This window comes from Thalassophryne amazonica, chromosome 4 (genome assembly GCF_902500255.1).
Source record: "Thalassophryne amazonica chromosome 4, fThaAma1.1, whole genome shotgun sequence".
Taxonomy (NCBI): domain Eukaryota; kingdom Metazoa; phylum Chordata; class Actinopteri; order Batrachoidiformes; family Batrachoididae; genus Thalassophryne; species Thalassophryne amazonica.
Window position 1 is genome coordinate 21,609,750 of NC_047106.1, and position 18,954 is coordinate 21,628,703.

The window sequence follows — 18,954 nt, forward strand, 5'->3', positions numbered from 1 at the left end:
CGTTAGAAATATCCCGTTTTAAAGACATTCAAATGTGATTGAAGCTGTTAAGACTATGAACACCCGGACGTTATCACACACGCTATCAATAATTTTGCTAATTGGGACAAAATTTTTCAACAGTTCAAAAACTTGACCCCAGTTTCAAAACTGCTGCCGATGCTGGTTGTTACTACTACATACACCAAGTTTGTTCAGGATTGACAAAGATTGATCAAGAAGTTACTATGATGCTTTAAAACATGCCAATTTTTTTTTTTAATTCATTTTTAATTATTTATTTAAATTTTATGTTGCATTGTTTTGTGTAAGGCGCCTTGAGACGGCTTTTGCTGTGATTTGGCGCATTATAATCTAATTAAAATTAAGGGAGCTGAGCCAAAAGGCGAAGCTCTCGATCTACTGGCCAGTCTTTGTTCCTACTCTCATCTATGGTCATGAGTGCTGGGTCATGACCGAAAGAACAAGATCGCGGGTACAAGTGGCTGAAATGGGCTTCCTCAGGAAGGTGGCTGGTGTCTCCCTTAGAAGTTCAGTCATCCATGGGGAGCTCGGAGTACAGTCGCTGCTCCTTCGCGTTAAAAGGAGGCAGCTGAGGCGGTTCGGGCATCTGGTAAGGATGCCTCCTGGGCGCCTCCCTAGGGAAGCATTCCAGGCACGTCCACGAGCTGTTGCCCCCGCGACCCGAACCTGGAAAAGCAGTTGAAGATGAGTATGAGTGATTTGATTTTTTTTCTTTTTTTTTTTTCCCCACAGGGGCACCCCAAAAATTGCATACGAGTACATGTACCATTTTGAGGAAGGAGCACATTTCCACATTTCAACAAATGCCACAAGAAACCACCAAAAATATATATAAAAGTACTTAATTCTTTCACCAAAACATCAAATCTAGGCTTGCATGTTAGATGTACCTTCTGGAAAATCATAGCTGAACTTTCAGATCTTCTTTTTAATGTCAATAATGATAACAATAATAATATTAAAGCAAACGGAGCTCTGTTATCAGAGTAGTATCGGGATTGGATCGGAAGTGAAAAAATGTGGGACGCTGCATCCCTAATGTTAACTGATGTTTTGCTAGATAGATAGATACTTTATTGATCCCAGAGGGAAATTCAAGGCATCCAGCAGCTTACACATTAGACAAGAATGCTATTCAGGGAAAAATGTCCCACGTTTGGAGAAAAAAGTCAGTGAAGTATGATTTTAAGTTTTATTGTGTGTACATTTTCCATCTTCCATTACAGCATCTTGCTCGTTTCACTCGGACCCATGGTCGTTGTCCTCCTGAGCTTTTTCAGCATCATGGGATGACAGCCTGACGGACACACCGTCAGATTGAAGTGACACTAGTGACATCAGAGCAGCTCAGCAAAACACTGCAGACAGAAATCAGTGATGACAGTGACACTAGGGTAGGGAGAGACTTCACGGCGGTTGGAGGGAAATGCTAGAAAGTGAGTGGACGAAAAGAAAGGCAGGACCAGAGGGAGAAAGCTGGAGCTTTATGAAACTCCACTTGCAGGCACTTGGAGCAGTTGCCTCCAGATAAACTGGGTAGATTTTCAAACCTCATCCAGATCTCAGTCAGTCTTTACTCTGCATTTGCTTCTACAGTATATTCAGACTTATCAAAGTGGATCTGTTCGGGGTGGCTATTTAATTTGCTATGTGTGAGTAGCTGGAGGTCGAGCTGGTACAGGTCATTTATTCCAAGATAAATGAACGTCATAATCAGGTCAGGAAGGCTTGTATTGTACCACCAACACGTACTGTGCACTAGTCCCAACCAGATTTCCAATTGAATCATCTTAATATTGTGTGGGATTGTCCTGTGCAATGACATTTTTCGTGCTTTGCATGTACTGAATAACAACAAATCCTGAACAATCCTTGAGGCTCATTGGCACAAGTGCTTAACTCTGGATTCTGTAGCATGAAGCAGGTGAGAGTCCATGACTCCCCCTGGCCAGTACGCAGCTGAAGCCAGTCCCCATTTACAGTTTGTTGGACTAAGATGTTGCAGATGAACTGTCCTTGGACACAGCCAGGCAGCGTGATCGGTAAATGGGCATAACCGGGTACACACCTGGGAATAGGCCATATCATATCATATCATATCGATCAACTGGTGGAATTTCTTACCACGGTAGTTTTTGTCTTCCCACAATATAAACTATATAGTTGATGACATGAGCTACATGTGGACAGTTCATGAAGAATGATGGCAAAAAGTGGAGTTCAAAGCTTGTGATTAAGTAAAATTCACACAGCCATAAACTACACAGTGAAAAAATGTGGTAGTGTCGTAATGTAAATGCATCAGTAGGATGAAGAAGAGTTTGCAGAACAGAGTAATTTATTTGCATGGTGTGATTATTAGGTTTCAGGATTCTCGCCAGCGCAGTGTGCATAGAAGGCCCCTGTGATGTGATTTGGGTCCCTGTGCTGTGATTTAACCAGTATAGGGGGGCTTTTCTGTTTTTTTTTTTTCTTTGTCTTTTTTAAAGGACATGTTGCATGTTATTTAACGTCCCAGTTAGCAACACAAAGTGGCAATAGTGTTTCAAAGGGTGATAAATTTCAAACTTTTCTCAGGGGGATGCCCGTGGACCCTCCTACGGTTTTGTCCCAGACCCTCCTACGGACCCTCCGGTCCCCCTTCTTAAACAGAGGGACCACCACCCCGGTCTGCCAATCCAGAGGCACTGTCCCCGACCGCCACGCGATGTTGCAGAGGCGTATCAACCAAGACAGTCCCACAACATCCAGAGACTTAAGGTACTCAGGACGGATTTCATCCACCCCAGGAGCCTTGCCACCGACGAGCTTTCTGACTACCTCAGTGACTTCGGCCTTGGTAATGGATGAGTCCGCCTCTGAGTCCACCGTCTCTTCTTCCTCTTCGGAAGGCATGACGATGGGATTGAGGAGATCCTCAAAGTATTCCCTCTACCGCCTACCAGCATCCCCAGTCAGGGTCAACAGCTCCCCACCCACACCGTAGACAGTGTTGGTGGGGAGCTGCTTCCGCCTCCGGAGGCGTCGGACGGTTTGCCAGAATTTCTTCGAGGCCGACCGATAGTTCTCCTCCATGGCCTTCCCGAACTCCTCCCAGACTCAAGTTACTGCCTCTGCGGCCGCACAGACTGCAGCATGCTTGGCCTGTCGGTACCTGTCAGCTGCCTCCGGTGTCCCACCTGCCAATAAAGACAGGTAGGACTCCTTCTTCAGCTAGACGGCATCCCTTACTTCCAGCATCCACCACCGGGTTTGGAGATTGCTGCCATGACAGGCACCAGAGACCCTGTGACCACAGGTACGAGCGGCCGCATCGACAGTGGAGGTGGAGAACATGGTCCACTCGGACTCCATGTCTCCAACCTCCCCCGGGATCTGGGAGAAGCTCTATCGGAGGTGGGAGTTGAAGACCTCGCTGACAGGGTTCTGCCAGTCATTCCCAGCAAACCCTCACAATACATTTGGGCCTGCCAGGTCTGACCGGCTTCCTCCCCTCCCAGTCATAATTAGTGCATTACATTAAAACTAAAACATATAGCTGATATTTTCACTTTGAAATTAACATCACATCTGTTGTTTTACAATTACCTGTCTACAATTAGTTTGTTTAAAATTATAACCATAAGTCAAAACTGTCTGCCTGTGCAGGACTCCACTGAAATGACCAGCAGGTCTGTGTGGTGTGAAAATAAATTATCTTTTTTTTTCCCCCTCCCTCAGCTCTCCTCTGCCTGCAGAGGATAGAGCTTAGCCATTCACAGTTGGCTGTCTGTCTGCTACAAAACATGTAACAGATAGGCACTAAAATCTTTCATTTCAGACTTTACAAATGTTTTCAACTGTTAAGCTTTATTCACTATGCCCGCAAAAATATGTTAGTGGTTTAAAAGTTATTGGAACTAAATTTATCGGAAGGTAATTGGTCTGCTGATGGTTTTCAGAGTTATCTGGAAAGCTAATTTGCTAATAAAAATGTTAGATCGATTGAGTACTCTCATTCCAGTGGATGCTGAAGTTCTTGGTCGTCTCTGTCATTACTCTTGTGCTCAGTGTAATTAGCAGCTTTGGTGTGTGTTTGCAGTGAAAGTGCAGAGGCTGCATCATGCCCAGTAAGTGTCAGTGTGACAAATAGAGAGAACGATGATGAATGATAGGACATGGAAGGCACATTAAAGAGCTCACTAATTACTGTAAGTCAGCAAATAAAAGTCTGAGCTTCACTGTATCCTCTGAAGTCTGGGACAAATCTGGATGCTTTTTCCCATTTTTAGTGTCACTGACCGAGGATTTTTTTTTTTTTTTTTTTTTTAGTGCTTCCTGTTGTCTAGAAAAAAACGTGGTCAGTCTGGGACCGTGGGCTGGTGGTGCACGTTGCCACATCCACCACACCACAGAATGTCCTTGGGTCCTGGATGGGAATCATCGATCCAGATAAACACATGGTCCATCCCCATCTCTTGAAAAATAGTCCTTGATTTGAACATTAAAACATGCTAGTGCAGTGCCCATAGGAGGTATGTATTCCTATAGAAAAGTGGGAGCTTTGTTGACTATCTTTGTCGACGCTGGCATGTGAGAACGTTCTGCCTTGTAATAATGAAGCAAGACGTGTCTGTGGCTTGCATATCAGTGAGTGTTTGTATATTATTTATTTCTTCTGTCCCCAGTGAACATGTTAGAGCTAGGCATTTGTTTAAGGCAGAGAGTGACTCATCTTTGTTCCCAATCTTTGTCGAAGCTGGTGCATCAGAACATTCCACCTTATGCCAATAATGGTGATGACTTCAAACTAAAGGTTTTGAAAATTATTCTAAAAAAGTGATGCACGTCATCGTGCCATGGGAAAACCATATCCAAAAACTCAGGCTGATCTGACAAATACTCAGAGATATGTGAGCCACACACACACAGATGCATCTTGCTTTATAGTTTGTTATCCAGCTCTTTGTGCCATTTGTGAATTTCTTGCAGTGTGCTTACAAATTGTAGAAGACCACGTAAAAGAAATTTTTATTTAAAGGTGAAAACTGGTTGCATTTTGTGTTTGACAAAAATGTGTGTGTGTGTGTGTGTGTGTATGTATATACGAGGGCTGTCCGTAAAGTATAGGTCCTTTTTATTTTTTTCAAAAACTATATGGATTTCATTCATATGTTTTTACGTCAGACATGCTTGCACCCTCGTGCGCATGCGTGAGTTTTTCCATGCCTGTCGGTGACGTCATTCGCCTGTGAGCACTCCTTGTGGGAGGAGTCGTCCAGCCCCTCGTCGGAATTCCTTTGTCTGAGAAGTTGCTGAGAGACTGGCGCTTTGTTTGATCAAAATTTTTTCTAAACCTGTGAGACACATCGAAGTGGACATGGTTCGAAAAATTAAGCTGGTTTTCAGTGAAAATTTTAACAGCTGAGGAGAGATTTTGAGGTGATTCTGTCGCTTTAAGGACTTTTCACGGTGCGAGACGTCGCGCTGCGCTCTCAGGCAGCGTCATCAGCCTGTTTCAAGCTTAAAACCTCCACATTTCAGGCTCTATTGATCCAGGACATCGTGAGAGAACAGAGAAGTTTCAGAAGAAGTCGGTTTCAGCATTTTATCCGGATATTCCACTGTTAAAGGAGATTTTTTTAATGAAAGACGTGCGGACGGGTCCGCGCGTCGGGACGCAGCCGACGCGGTGCGGCGGCACAGGAAAAACACCTCCGTGTTGATAACCATTTGTAAAATCCAGGCGGCTTTTGATGGCTTTCAGTGGAGTGAGTATATGAGAAATTGTTTATCAGCTGGAGATGTTCCAACTTGTCCTCAAGGCTTCCAACAGAGGTGTTTTTCCTGTGGCGGAGCGTCGCGGCGGCTGCGAGCCGACGCTGCAATCCGCCCGCACGTCTTTCATTAAAAAAATCTCCTTTAACAGTGGAATATCCGGATAAAATGCTGAAACAGACTTCTTCTGAAACTTCTCTGTTCTCTCACGACGTCCTGGATCAATAAAGCCTGAAATGTGGAGGTTTTAAGCTTGAAACAGGCTGATGACGCCGCCTGAGAGCGCTGCGCGACATCTTGCACCGTGAAAAGTCCTTAAAGCGACAGAATCACCTCAAAATCTCTCATCAGCTGTTAAAATTTTCACTGAAGACCAGCTTAATTTTTCGAACCATGTCCACTTCGATGTGTCTCACAGGTTTAGAAAAAATTTTGATCAAACAAAGCACCAGTCTCTCAGCAACTTCTCAGACAAAGGAATTCCGACGAGGGGCTGGACGACTCCTCCCACAAGGAGTGCTCACAGGCGAATGACGTCACCGACAGGCGTGGAAAAACTCACGCATGCGCACGAGGGTTCAAGCATGTCTGACGTAAAAACATATGAATGAAATCCATATAGTTTAAAAAAAAAATAAAAAGGACCTATACTTTACGGACAGCCCTCGTATATATATATATATATATGTATGTATGTATGTATATGTATGTATGTATGTATATGTATGTATATGTATGTATGTATGTATATGTATGTATATGTATGTATGTATATGTATGTATATGTATGTATGTATATGTATGTATATGTATGTATATGTATGTATGTATATGTATGTATATATATGTATATGTATATATATGTATGTATGTATATGTATGTATATATGTATATGTATATATATGTATATGTATGTATATGTATGTGTATGTATGTATGTATATGTATGTATGTGTATGTATGTATATGTATGTATGTGTATGTATATATATGTATGTATGTATATGTATGTATGTATGTATGTATATGTATGTATATATATAGTTTTTTTTACCGGTAAAAATCTATTGTTCAACATATTTGGCATATACAAATAGATATTAATAGGTCAGCAAATGAGACTTTTGAGTATTCTGATTATCATTTATTTCATAGAATATCAGAAAAAATTTTTAATCAGTTGCTTTTTGTAAAGTCTTAATAAATTTTCTATCTACATAAAACACCAAAAGGTACAACAATCTGTCAGATAATCATAGAAGATTCAGCTGGAAATATAGTCAATGAGCACAAGCAGTATTATTAATATATTTTTAATTTGGCTTTGCTGCCTTAAAATTGATCATTCCTGGTGTCCTTTAATTGTTATTTGACTTGTTGATCTTGTACCTGATACTTAAACATGACTTCTTTTTTTTTTTTTTTTTTTTTTGTTAAAATGACTTGGTTGCATGTTACACGAACTCCATTCAGTTGTTAAGAATGCGGAAAGTGAAACTGGTATGATTTCTATGAATAATGTATTCACAAATTATGAAATTTTGAATTCCATGCAGTTTATCACCTGGTGGTCCAGATGGCGGTTTTTGGCCGCGTACGGTCTGTTTTTGGCTGATTGCTGTATTAATCGTAGAGTCATTCCTCTGTGATGATCTGCGTGTTCTGGACACCAAACAGCACCTCGGACACATAATGAAGGCTTTCTCCAGCTCCTGCAGCTGGGGCTGGATAATCTGGGATCAGGACTGATAGCACATCACAGGACAGCCCTCCGGATGGGGATGACGGTCAGAAAGCATGAGCGTTTGGCCTGGAAGTGCTTGTGGTTTTTCAAAACAAAGACATGATACATTTGTGTGGCTGCACGGCTACAGGGGGATTTTGTTTGTCGTGAATGAGTTTGTTGACGGTGTCTGTGGGCGTAATTGAATGAATGAGCACAGCAGTCTTTAAGACCAGAAAAAAGGGAATTAAGAAGGCATTGTGTATCATAAAACACACAGGCCGCTGTGAACCGCTTTAACGTGATGAAAAGCTAAACATTATGCAAATTAGGCTTAAAGTGATAGCCACCCCAGGGACTGATGTTTGTTGAATTCACAAAAACACTGACACAGCTGGAGAGAGATGAGCAGAGAGTCGCACACTTCCTTTTTTCTATTATACATTTGCGTGTTTGTATGTTTGTTACCATCCTGGACCCAAGGCGGTTCTTGGATCTATTGGATGCAACAGTGTGTCAGACCTGAACTGTGTGTCCATCAGAGTCAAGTATTGATGTTTGTTTAATTTGTCCAGAACAAGTATCTCCATTGTACTTTTCATGTTTGTGTTTCAACAGTGTAATCTTGTGTTTGGAATTATTTGGGAATCTTCTCCGAGGCGCAAAGGAGAAAAAACAGTCTTCTAATTACAAAACGTCTGATTGTGCACTTATAGCATCTCTCAGATGATGGAATTTGGCCTGATTACTTCATATGAACAAATGGGCAGTGGTGGTTAAGTGCATTTGTTTCCAGTGCGGAAGGTTCCCGGCTCCAACTCCACCTCTGACCAGTTCATATAATAAGTTGCTTTAGGAAGGGCATGGGATGTAAAACTTGTGCCAAATCAACATGCAGAGCCACCTCAGATCTGCTGTGGCGACCTGGAGTGAAAACAAGGGAGCAACCAAAGGGACATTTATTTCTTATGAACGATACGCAACAAAGAACATAGAGTAGTGATGGTGGCCACTTTAGCTCGTCTTCTATCCCAACTTCATCAACAGCTTCATCAGAACTCATTTAACAGCTCATTTGAGACTGCTGACATCTACTGGTCAAATAAAGTTTAGCACACTTACTACAGGTGTGATTATTCATTGGGAAAACAATATGTACAGTACAATATGTACAATATGGGTTCCGTTCTCGGTCAGGCTACCCCTTTGTGTTTTTGGACAAGCCAGTTTGTCTGCCATGTCTCAGTCCACCCAGCTGAAATTGGTACTGGCCTTGGCTGCGGATGTACTCTTTGATGAGCTAGCATCCCATCTGAGGGGAGTTGTAGACGTTTATCTCTTTCAAGCTACAGTATCCAAGGTTATCCACCAGACCAGTGGGCGTCAGGGCTTATATAGGACTTGTACTTGATATATTTGTAGCTGGAGGCCACATAACAGAATGTCAAGTCTTGAAGTTTATGCAGATACTATGTGTCGCCGCATCCACCACACCACAGAACCGCCCTTAGACCCTAGATGGTGAGCATCCAGGTAGACAATACGTGCAGCTATCGGTAGCCCTCTTACACAACCAGGACACTCTGAAGAATAGAAATAATTTTGTTAATTCAACCAAACATGCTGTCGACCTAAACAAGAAAGTTTGATCATGTTACCACGGTGGTAAAAAAAAAAAAAAAAAATTCTCTTCACTGGTTATCTGTTCATGTGAGGGCAGATTTCTAGGTACTGTTGTAGACTTTTAAGATACTTCTTTTTGATTGAGTTGTTAAAGCTTTATGTACTTGCATTCACAGTGAGCAGGTTTGTTGTGTGTTCAAAAGATTAAGACGATGACTGTGGGAGGTAGAGCTTATTCAGGTTTGTGGAAAAGTTTACCAGCTGAAGTCAGGTAATCGCCTTCAGTTGCGTCTTTTAAGGGCAAATTGAAGACTTATCTTTTCTCTAAGGCTTGTAATCTTCGAGGGTTATGAGGTACAGTTTCATGTTCATGATTGGTGATTCAAGTTTCCCCCCCCCCAGCAAATAGGACAAATAGGTAAAAAAAAAAAAATTTAATCCCGAAGTCTGTTAATCCTGTCGTGTCATAATTTTCACTTTGTAACTGTGAGCGGAAGTGTGAATATTTACTTACAAAGAATTTTACACTTCAAAAATGTATGTGTGTGTCATACTCCAGTTTAATAGTAGTGATCATATGAAATAGTCTTGGGTAAAGAAACTGACTGGTTTAAATTCAGGAGTAGCTGCAAACAAATGTGTGTAAGGACAGATTGTCAGACTTGGGTAATGCAAGAAAGCTGTGTTCCACAGAATAGCATGATGTAGGAGTCCAAAACTTGGAAAAGGGAATTTGGCAGGAGACAAAAATAACGCTGGCAGACTTATCAAAGTAGAGAAATATAGTTGTTTGAATGTTTTCTGCAGTTTTAGAGAGAGACTGCTCCAAACTAGCATCCTTTCTGACTTAAAAAGAGATATAAAAGAAATAGTGTGACACACATTAACATTTTTCTGTCACTGTAAGTTTGGATAAGTTGCAAAGTGTTGTGTGTTGCTTGTAGCACATGTACGAATCTCTCAAGGTCTTTTTTTGTTTGCTTGTTTTAATTTTATTTATTTATTTATGTTTGGAAGTTGTTGAAAATTTTTAAGTTGCCTTTTTGCAAGCATAACTTTCTCAAACTGTATTTGTGAGGTGTAAAATAAACTATGAACCCAGTGATGTTCCTGGGGCTGTGAAGTGCAGCTTTTCTGCATTGATTTCCTCAAAACATGCTTTGATAAATCTGCTGTGCACCCTGGTGATGCATAGATGACAACCAGGGCATGCGAGTGCAGCAGGAGTGGAAGTTTTTTTTCTTGGAGTGGTGTGTGTACATATATATGTACAGTGAGGCAAATAAGTATTTGATCCCCTGTCAGTTTTGCAGGTTTTCCCACCTACAAAGAATGGAGAGGTCTGTAATTTTTATCGTAGGTACACTTCAACTGTGAGACAGAATCTAAAAAAAAAATCCAGAAAATAACATTGTATGATTTTTAAATAATTAATTTGCATTTTATTGCATGAAAGAAGTACCTACTCTTATGTGTCGGACGCAGCTCGGAGAACCGACCAGCGTTTGAAGGACCCAGTATGAAATAAGCAGAGCACGGTACAAAGGCTAACTGAATTTAATACATAACAGTGATAATACAAAAAGGTGCGGCCTGGCGTGGTGCGCTCCCAGCAGCGCTAACGGTCCGGAGCCAGAAGCTGTTTCGGACCCAAGGACCCCGCCGACACCCCCCAGGTGGCCGCAACAACCGAGTCTGTGAAAGAAGGAACCATTATGTGAGTCCACACTCTACACACAGAACACTTAAAGGTGTACAAACAGCAAACACCTCCTGGCTTGATTGCTGATCAGCTTCCAACCTGCAGGCATGGAACATCCAGTTCACAAAACTCCACCGCAGTGGAAGCTGATACATGACTAACAAACAGCTCAATACAATAAGGTGTGAGGGACACCACATTTACTGACTGTATAACTGTTAGTCACAAAATCTAACGTACCTCAGGAAGTGTGCTGACGAGCGTGAGACCTCACCCCCTCCTCTTTCACAGACTGTGCATCAAACCTGGACGTTTCTCAGCATCCGCTGCTGATGAGATGGCTCCCGAGACGACGATCTCACCCGTCTGGTCACAAGGTCGAGTCTCTGGCAAATACACACTGTGCACTCCAGTCTTAAATGCCAACATGCTCCAATCCATCCAGATGCACCTCAGCTGTGAGTCCTGACGAGTCGCAGGTGATCAGGGTGAGGTCCTGACAGCCTCAGCAACACAGCCACTCAGTCCCAAATGCACGCCACCTGGGAGGAAAACAAACAGACAAACAAACCGGCAGCCAGGCCCCCCCCAGCCATATAACACCTACCTTATCACCTACTAACCAGCAAGAATTCTGGCTCTCACAGACCTGTTAATTTTTCTTTAAGAAGCCCTCTTATTCTGCACTCTTTACCTGTATTAATTGCACCTGTTTGAACTTGTTACCTGTATAAAAGACACCTGTTCACACACTCAATCAATCACACTCCAACCTGTCCACCATAGCCAAGACCAAAGAGCTGTCTAAGGACACCAGGGACAAAACTGTAGACCTGCACAAACCTGGGATGGACTACAGGCCAACAGTCAAGCAGCTTGGTAGAAGACAACAACTGTTACGATTATTTATTAGAAAGTGGAAGAAACACAAGATGACTGTCAATCTCCCTCAGTCTGGGATTCCATGCAAGATCTTACTTTGTGGGGAAGGATGATTCTGAGAAAGCTCAGAACTACACAGGAGGACCTGGTCGATGACCTGAAGAGAGCTGGGACCACAGTCACAAAGATTACATTAGTAACACATGATGCTGTCATGGTTTAAAATCCTGCAGGGCAGCAAGGTCCCCCTGCTCAAGTCAGCACATGTCCAGGCCTGTTTGAAGTTCACCAGTGACCATCTGGATGATCCAGAGGAGACATGGGAGAAGGTCATGTGGTCAGATGAGACCAAAATAGAGCTTGTTGGTATCAACTCCAGTTACCGTGTTTAGAGGATGAGAACAACCCCAAGAACACTGTCCCAGCCGTGAAGCATGGGGGTGGAAACATCATACTCTGGGGATGCTCTTCTGCATAGGGGACAGGACGACTGCACCGTATTGAAGGTAGGATGGATGGGGTCATGTATTGTGAGATTTTGGCAAACAACCTCCTTCCCTCAGTAAGAACATTGAAGATGGGTCGTGGCTGGGACTTCCAGCATGACAATGACCCCAAACACACAACCAGGTCAACTAAGGAGTGGCTCCGTGAGAAGCATTTCAAGGTCTTGGAGTGGCCTAACTAGTCTCCAGACCTGAACTCAATAGAAAATCTTTGGAGGGAGCTGAAACTCCAAACCTGAAAGATCTGGAGAAGATCTGTATGGAGGAGTGAACCAAAATCCCTGTTGCAGTGTGTGAAAACTTGGTCAAGAACTACAGGAAACATCTGACCTCTACAATGGCAGACAATTGTTTCTGTACCAATTGTTAAGGTCTGTTTTTCCTAGGGGATCAAATACTTATTTCATGCAATAAAATGCAAATTAATTATTTAAAAATCAAACCATGTGATTTTCTGGATTTTTTTTTTTTTTATTATTCTGTCTCTCACAGTTGAAGTGTACCTATGATAAAAATTACAGACCTCTCCATTCTTTGTAGGTGGGAAAACCTGCAAAACTGACAGGGACTCAAATACTTATTTGGCTCACTGTATGTGTGTATGTATGTGTGTGTGTATGTATATGTATATATATATATATATATATATATATATATATATATATATATATATATAAAACCTGAAGCTTTTATAGGTTTAGTTGAGTGTTCGGAAAAATGAAGAGCGACAAAGTAACTTTTTGTAACTGGACAAGAGTCACAGTCACTGAAATGCTTTTAATGAGTTGTATTTGTTTTTCATATTTCCCAGTCATAGAACTTTCATCACATTATATAATGAATCATGTGTCATTATGTACAACATAACAGCTTGTGAAGAGTGATGATGCTTTTCAAAGGTACATGCTGTTGTGCCGCTATTATGTCTGTCACTGTGGGCCCATACAATAAACTCCCATTCATTCAGTAATGAGTGGGCCTTTGGCACACTGAGCAATTTACCCAGGAATGTGCTGTGAACTAAATGTTTTAATGTTGACATGAGATTTGGGGTTCCACAGGGATCTGTTTTAGGCCCCTTGCTATTCTCCCTGTATGTGGCACCCTTTGGGCGTATACTGCGGAGTTTTGGGATTGCCTTTCATTGTTACGCTGATGATACTCAGTTGTACATACCGATAACTGTGGGAAATCTCACTCCCACTTCCTACTTTTAAACTTTGATAAGACTGAAATGATGGTTCTTGGTCCAGCGAGATGTCGGCATCAGTTTGACCAGCTGGCGCTCAGCCTAGGTTCGTGTGTCATACATCATACGGACAAAATGAGGAGCCTTGGGGTAATTTTTGATCCCACATTGTCTTTTGACCTCCACATCAGGGATGTTACTAGGACTGCTTTCTTCCATTTGCGAAATATAGCGAGGATCCGCCCCATCCTGTCTATGGCTGATGCTGAGACCCTGATTCATGCTTTTGTTTCTTCTAGACTAGATTATTGTATTCTATTTTCAGGGTTACCACAGTCCAGCATCAGGGGTCTTCAGCTGGTTCAGAACGCTGCCGCCAGACTTCTGACACGTAACAGAAGGTCTGAACATATCACACCCATTTTGGCATCTTTGCACTGGCTCCCTGTCTCTGTGAGAGCAGATTTTAAGGTTTTGCTATTGACTTATAAAGTTGTTGATGGACTGGCGCCATCTCATCTGGCTGATCTGGTGGAACTTTACGTGCCGGCCCGGGCTTTGTGGTCGCAGGATGCGGGACTTCTCTGTGTTCCCAGGGTGAAGAAGAAGTCAGCGGGTGAAAGAGCCTTTTCTCATCATGCACCTACCCTGTGGAACAGTCTTCCTGCGACCGTGAGGCAGTCTGAGTCCGTGGACATTTTTAAGTCAAGACTGAAAACCCATTTTCATTCTCATGAATAGTTTTTATTTTTTATCTGTTTTATTCTTTTACTTCTGCTTTTAATTATGAAATGGAGGCCGCTGCCTCCATTTCATTAACCTTAACACATCAGCGAAATGATCCTTAAGCCACAACAATGAGGAATGATGCTGAATTCTGCCACTTTCACCTTTAAAGAGATGTTTCCTTCTGTCCTCTAAGTGCAATCTGTCTGATACATGAAACACAGGAGCCTTTTCCACTGTGTGCTGAGGTCTTAAATATTTTAAAATAATTAGTTTTTAAAGATCATGTCTAGCATGACTGTTTTTTTGTGGTTCACTGAGTAATGTTCTGCTCTCATTGCTCATTCTTGACTCTGTGCAATCACTATTTCTGGCGTTGTCCTGCCTCGCCCCTCCAGCTGTTTAGTCACTTTGTGCTCTCTCTGTCATTCCATTCAGCTTCACTCCTCAAAGCCTATTAACTGCACATAGTAGTTGTTTGTTGTTTGGCGTCATGTCTTAGGAAGAGTAGAAAATAGAATAGCTCCTCTGTCTGGTTTTGTCTGGCAGATCCTTGGCCCGGCTGACAGGCGACCGGATCAGTCACGGGTAGATCATTGCTGCAAGGCCGCTAAACACATCAGCATGGCACACATATCTCTTTCATTTAATTAAAGGAGTCATATTACACATCTTTTGAGACTTTAAAAATGCTTATTAAAGATTGAGAGTAGAGTGTCTTCTAAAGTCCGTTCTGGTTTCAGGTAGTCGTGGGCTGGTATCACCATAAAACCTAAATCAAAAATTGTAGCCTGACTCATTATATGTGCAACATTCTCTGTATAACTTGTAAACTATGTGGTCATTTCACAATGATTCATGTGACTCATGTCTCTTTCTCTAAAATTAGATTGTTTCATTATTAGTTATTATTACTATTATTATTGTTGCTGTTATTATTAATATATAAATAAAAATAAATGTTATTTGTAATACATTTGACTCTTTTACGACAACAAACGCTGAGCCATTAATTATTATACAGAAAACAAATGCACAAACATGCTGAAATGCCAGCAGCTTAATGCTAACTTTAACATTGAAAACGCCATAGACATGCTAACACATTAGCATTGGCATTAGCATAAAATACATCTATCAACTGTTTCAGAAGATCATAACAGGTCAGTTTAACATAAAAAGGTAAATATTCCTCACAGATGTATGCTCTTTAAGGTTTTAGTGGGGAAAAATTAAGACAAATGAAACCAACGAAGCAGCAGCTTGAAGCACTCCTTCATTGGTTCAAGATTCAAAGCAAAGCTCTGTTGATTATATGGAAGAAATGAAACATTTGCGGTAAAACAAAGTTATTTAGCAACTAATCGACTAAATTAGTTGACAACTATTTTAATAATCAATTTTAATTGATTAACTCGATTAGTTGTTTCAGCTCTACTTTGTAAACTCAACCACTGGTAACCTAGTGGAGCAGATAAGTATGACTTTTGTCCAGAATTGTTCACTTGGTGATACAAGCATCAGATTTGGGATGAATGTTCTCCATAAATCAGTGTTTTAAAAAAAAAGTGCTGGTCACTTGTAAATCCAATATGGTGGTCAGGTAGGGGTCAATGAAGAATTACACAGGGCTCAAAATTTAGAAATCCTCCAATCATATGAAAAGTATAACACAGTATTTGTCTGATCATTAATATTCCAAAAAGGTACAGTTTGGACTATCTATGACTAAATTCTATGGAGTTATGGGGTGAAAACAGCAAAAAATGGTGACAAAGGTCAGTTTCAGTTTGTACAGGGGTCAAAAGTTAAAGTTTCTTCAATTTTTGTAAAATGTGTTGCAAATTATTGGTAGAGTTAACAGAGTTTTAAAAAGGAATAGTTTGCACCATGTGTCATGCTTAATTCTCACTGTTGAGGCAGTATGTCTCATGGATTTGCTACTTTGCTAACTACATATTTCCTTACACAATTTATAATAACTTCATATCTCCTCTGGAACACCATGATGCATACTGTCCTTTTGCTTACCACTCTATACAGACAAAACAGTTTTACTTTTACACATACTGTTTCAGATAATACAACGCATGCAGTCATTGCATGCGTGATGGTCCCCTCACCTAGTGCAGGGACCAAAGGATTCTTGGTTCAAATCCCAGCCTGACCAGAAAATCACTAAGGGCCCTTGAGCAAGGTCCTTAATCCCCTAGTTGCTCCTGGTGTGTAGTGAACCCCTTGTATGGCAACACCCTGATATCAGGGGGAATGTGAGGCATTATTGTAAAGCGCTTTGAGCATCTGATGCAGATGGAAAAGCGCTGTATAAATGCAGTCCATTTACCATTTACATGCCATAGAATCCAATGTACGTCAGCATTGACATTTACTTTGCAAACCAAGCATTCAACACTGTCAAAACTATTTCATTTATTTATCCTATTAGTTCAACCAATAATTTGCACCACCTTTTACCAAAATTGGAGTAACTTTAACTTTTGACCCCTGTACAAACTGAAATTGACCTTTGTCACCATTGTTTATGTTTTTACCCCATAACTCCATAACATTCAGTCATAGATAGTCCAAAATATACCTTTTTGGAATCTTTGTGACCAGACACATAATGTGGTATGGCTTTCAATTTGATTGGAGCATTTTTAAATCTTGACCACTGTGTAATTCTTGACCCCTACCTGACCACCTATTGAAAATTCAAGTGATGCCTAAGTAGTATTTATTCTGAATTTGGTGCTTGTATCACCATTTGAAGGATTGTTCCAGTATCTGCTGCACTAACCCTATTTTTGACAGACTTTCTTGAATTGGCATTCTAACACGGCACGCAGCCCTGTATATTCAACATGAGCAAGGCTACATAAGCATACAGAGTTCTCTGCCCACACAACCAGCAGTGCAAACATGCACGCATATAAGCCATGTCACCACTTGAGGCTTTTCTCCAAGACGAGAGACAACATGACACAAGTGGTCTTTCTCCTCAGGTACAGCGCACCGCTCTGTGTGCGGCAGCGCGTCTGAGTTGTTTGTGCACGATGCCTTTCCTTTGATTGGATCTCTTTACTTTTGTAGTCCGATAAGACTAACCAAGTGTTTCTGTGAATTTTCTTCTGCAACAGAGCAGTCGGCTTTCACGTCCGCTGGGGATAGACGTGTTTATGTGTGCACGCACATGCGCATGGCTGTGTGATAATAATATCCCTTGTCAGCTTCCTGAAGATTAGCCTCGATGGGAGAAATCCTCCGTCATGTCCTCTCACCTTATTCTCTCGCTCGCTCCCTGTATGTTATCAGTCTTACTTTACATTCGGCTGACTCGTGCTTCAGAATCCAGTACTTTTCTTTCGGCATTTAGAGAGAATTTAGGTCATGCACACAGAGTGGTTTTGAAAATGTAAATTTTCATTGTGGCAGATACTTATTTTGCTGCTGATTTTCTGCAGGTGTTCTGATGGATTGATTGTGTTTTGTTTTTCCCCTCCTTAGAAATGCACAAGACTGGCAGTAATTGAAAAGGAGGAGGCAGCTGACCGGTCTGGTTCCTAATGGCCCAGTGAAGTCCTTCCCTACAGGCTAAAAGCGATGTTTTTGGGAGCTGGAGGCCGTAGCACCATCAGCAGTGTGTGTGTGAGGCCCGATCTCTCCCTTTTTTACCAGCACTCTTCCAGAGATGGGATGTCAGCCCTCTGTGTCTCTGGCCTCCATAGTTCTCTGAGATCTTCTGGGGGGCCATGAACAGCTACACAGACAGAGGGGTCACTTGCACCTCATCAGACCTTCTGGATGGCGGAAGGGGAGGAGGAGGGCTGCCTCTCTCTGCATCCCAACACACTCCGTTCCGACACACCCCCAATGGCCACCCAGCCCCTGGCCTTACAGACCCGCCCATCCAATCACGTGTCTCTGTGCCCAAAATGGGCGTGCGGGCACGTATTGCGGAATGGCCTCCACGCCGAGCACAATCCCAGGAATCACTACTTGAAAATGGGCAAGTTGGCAGCAGTCACCATGGCGGTGACTACTCGACATCCATTTCATCTTCACTTTTGCCACCTGACACTGGATTGATTCGGGGAGGGCTTGCCAGGCTGCCACGACGACGGTCCAAGGATGTAGAGTTCCGAGGTGGAGGGTTCGGTGGGGAGAGAGGTTCGCCTTTGAGTCTACGTGTTTTCCCTCCATTAAGGCAACGGTCTAACAGCGAGGTTACGCTGAGCGAACAGGATGAAAATGAGGTAATATTCCTCTAATGCACTTTTCTTACACGCACTCTGTAACATAAGAAGGAATCACAAAACACGGGACGTGATGTAACCTGTCCATTGTGCCAATGCATGGATGTGCAAACTGGCTGAATTTCAAGCATGCATCTGCACATCTTCATAGCCAACTTCAAATATTTTCTTTGTGGGAAGAATTTTAATGATCACATATTTAATATCTGTAAGGTTTAACTTATTTCAGTTCAGTATGTTTATATACGTCCAAATGGGCAGCATAGCAGACTGGTGGCTAACAGGAAAAGTTTGATTAAATTCTGTTTGGCACTAATTAATAAAGTTGTTGGTCTTTTCTGTACAGGTTATCTGTAGTCTTATCAAACATGAAAACATTAGTTTGAAAACATGGAGCTGAAACGGTTAGTGAATTAATCACTTTTTTTAATCATCAACTATATTGTTAATTTTTTTTATTATATTCAGACATTTATAAAGGAAACTAGCCTAACTATGACAAGTAAACAAAAAGAGAAGAAAAAAAACTTCCTGATTTGAAAATGTCATCCTGGTCTGTGAGGAA

The 18,954-nt window shown here is 41.8% G+C and overlaps 1 protein-coding gene across 1 annotated transcript in view; it reads left to right on the forward strand.

Moving 5' to 3' along the window:
• Positions 1-18,954, forward strand: part of sipa1l3 (signal-induced proliferation-associated 1 like 3) — a 209,983-nt gene that overhangs the window by 120,428 nt on the left and 70,601 nt on the right. The window contains exon 2 of the mRNA XM_034169215.1: positions 17,641-18,389. Coding sequence (XP_034025106.1) covers positions 17,886-18,389 — 504 coding nt within the window. The 5' untranslated portion in view covers positions 17,641-17,885. The remainder of the gene's footprint in view (positions 1-17,640; positions 18,390-18,954) is intronic.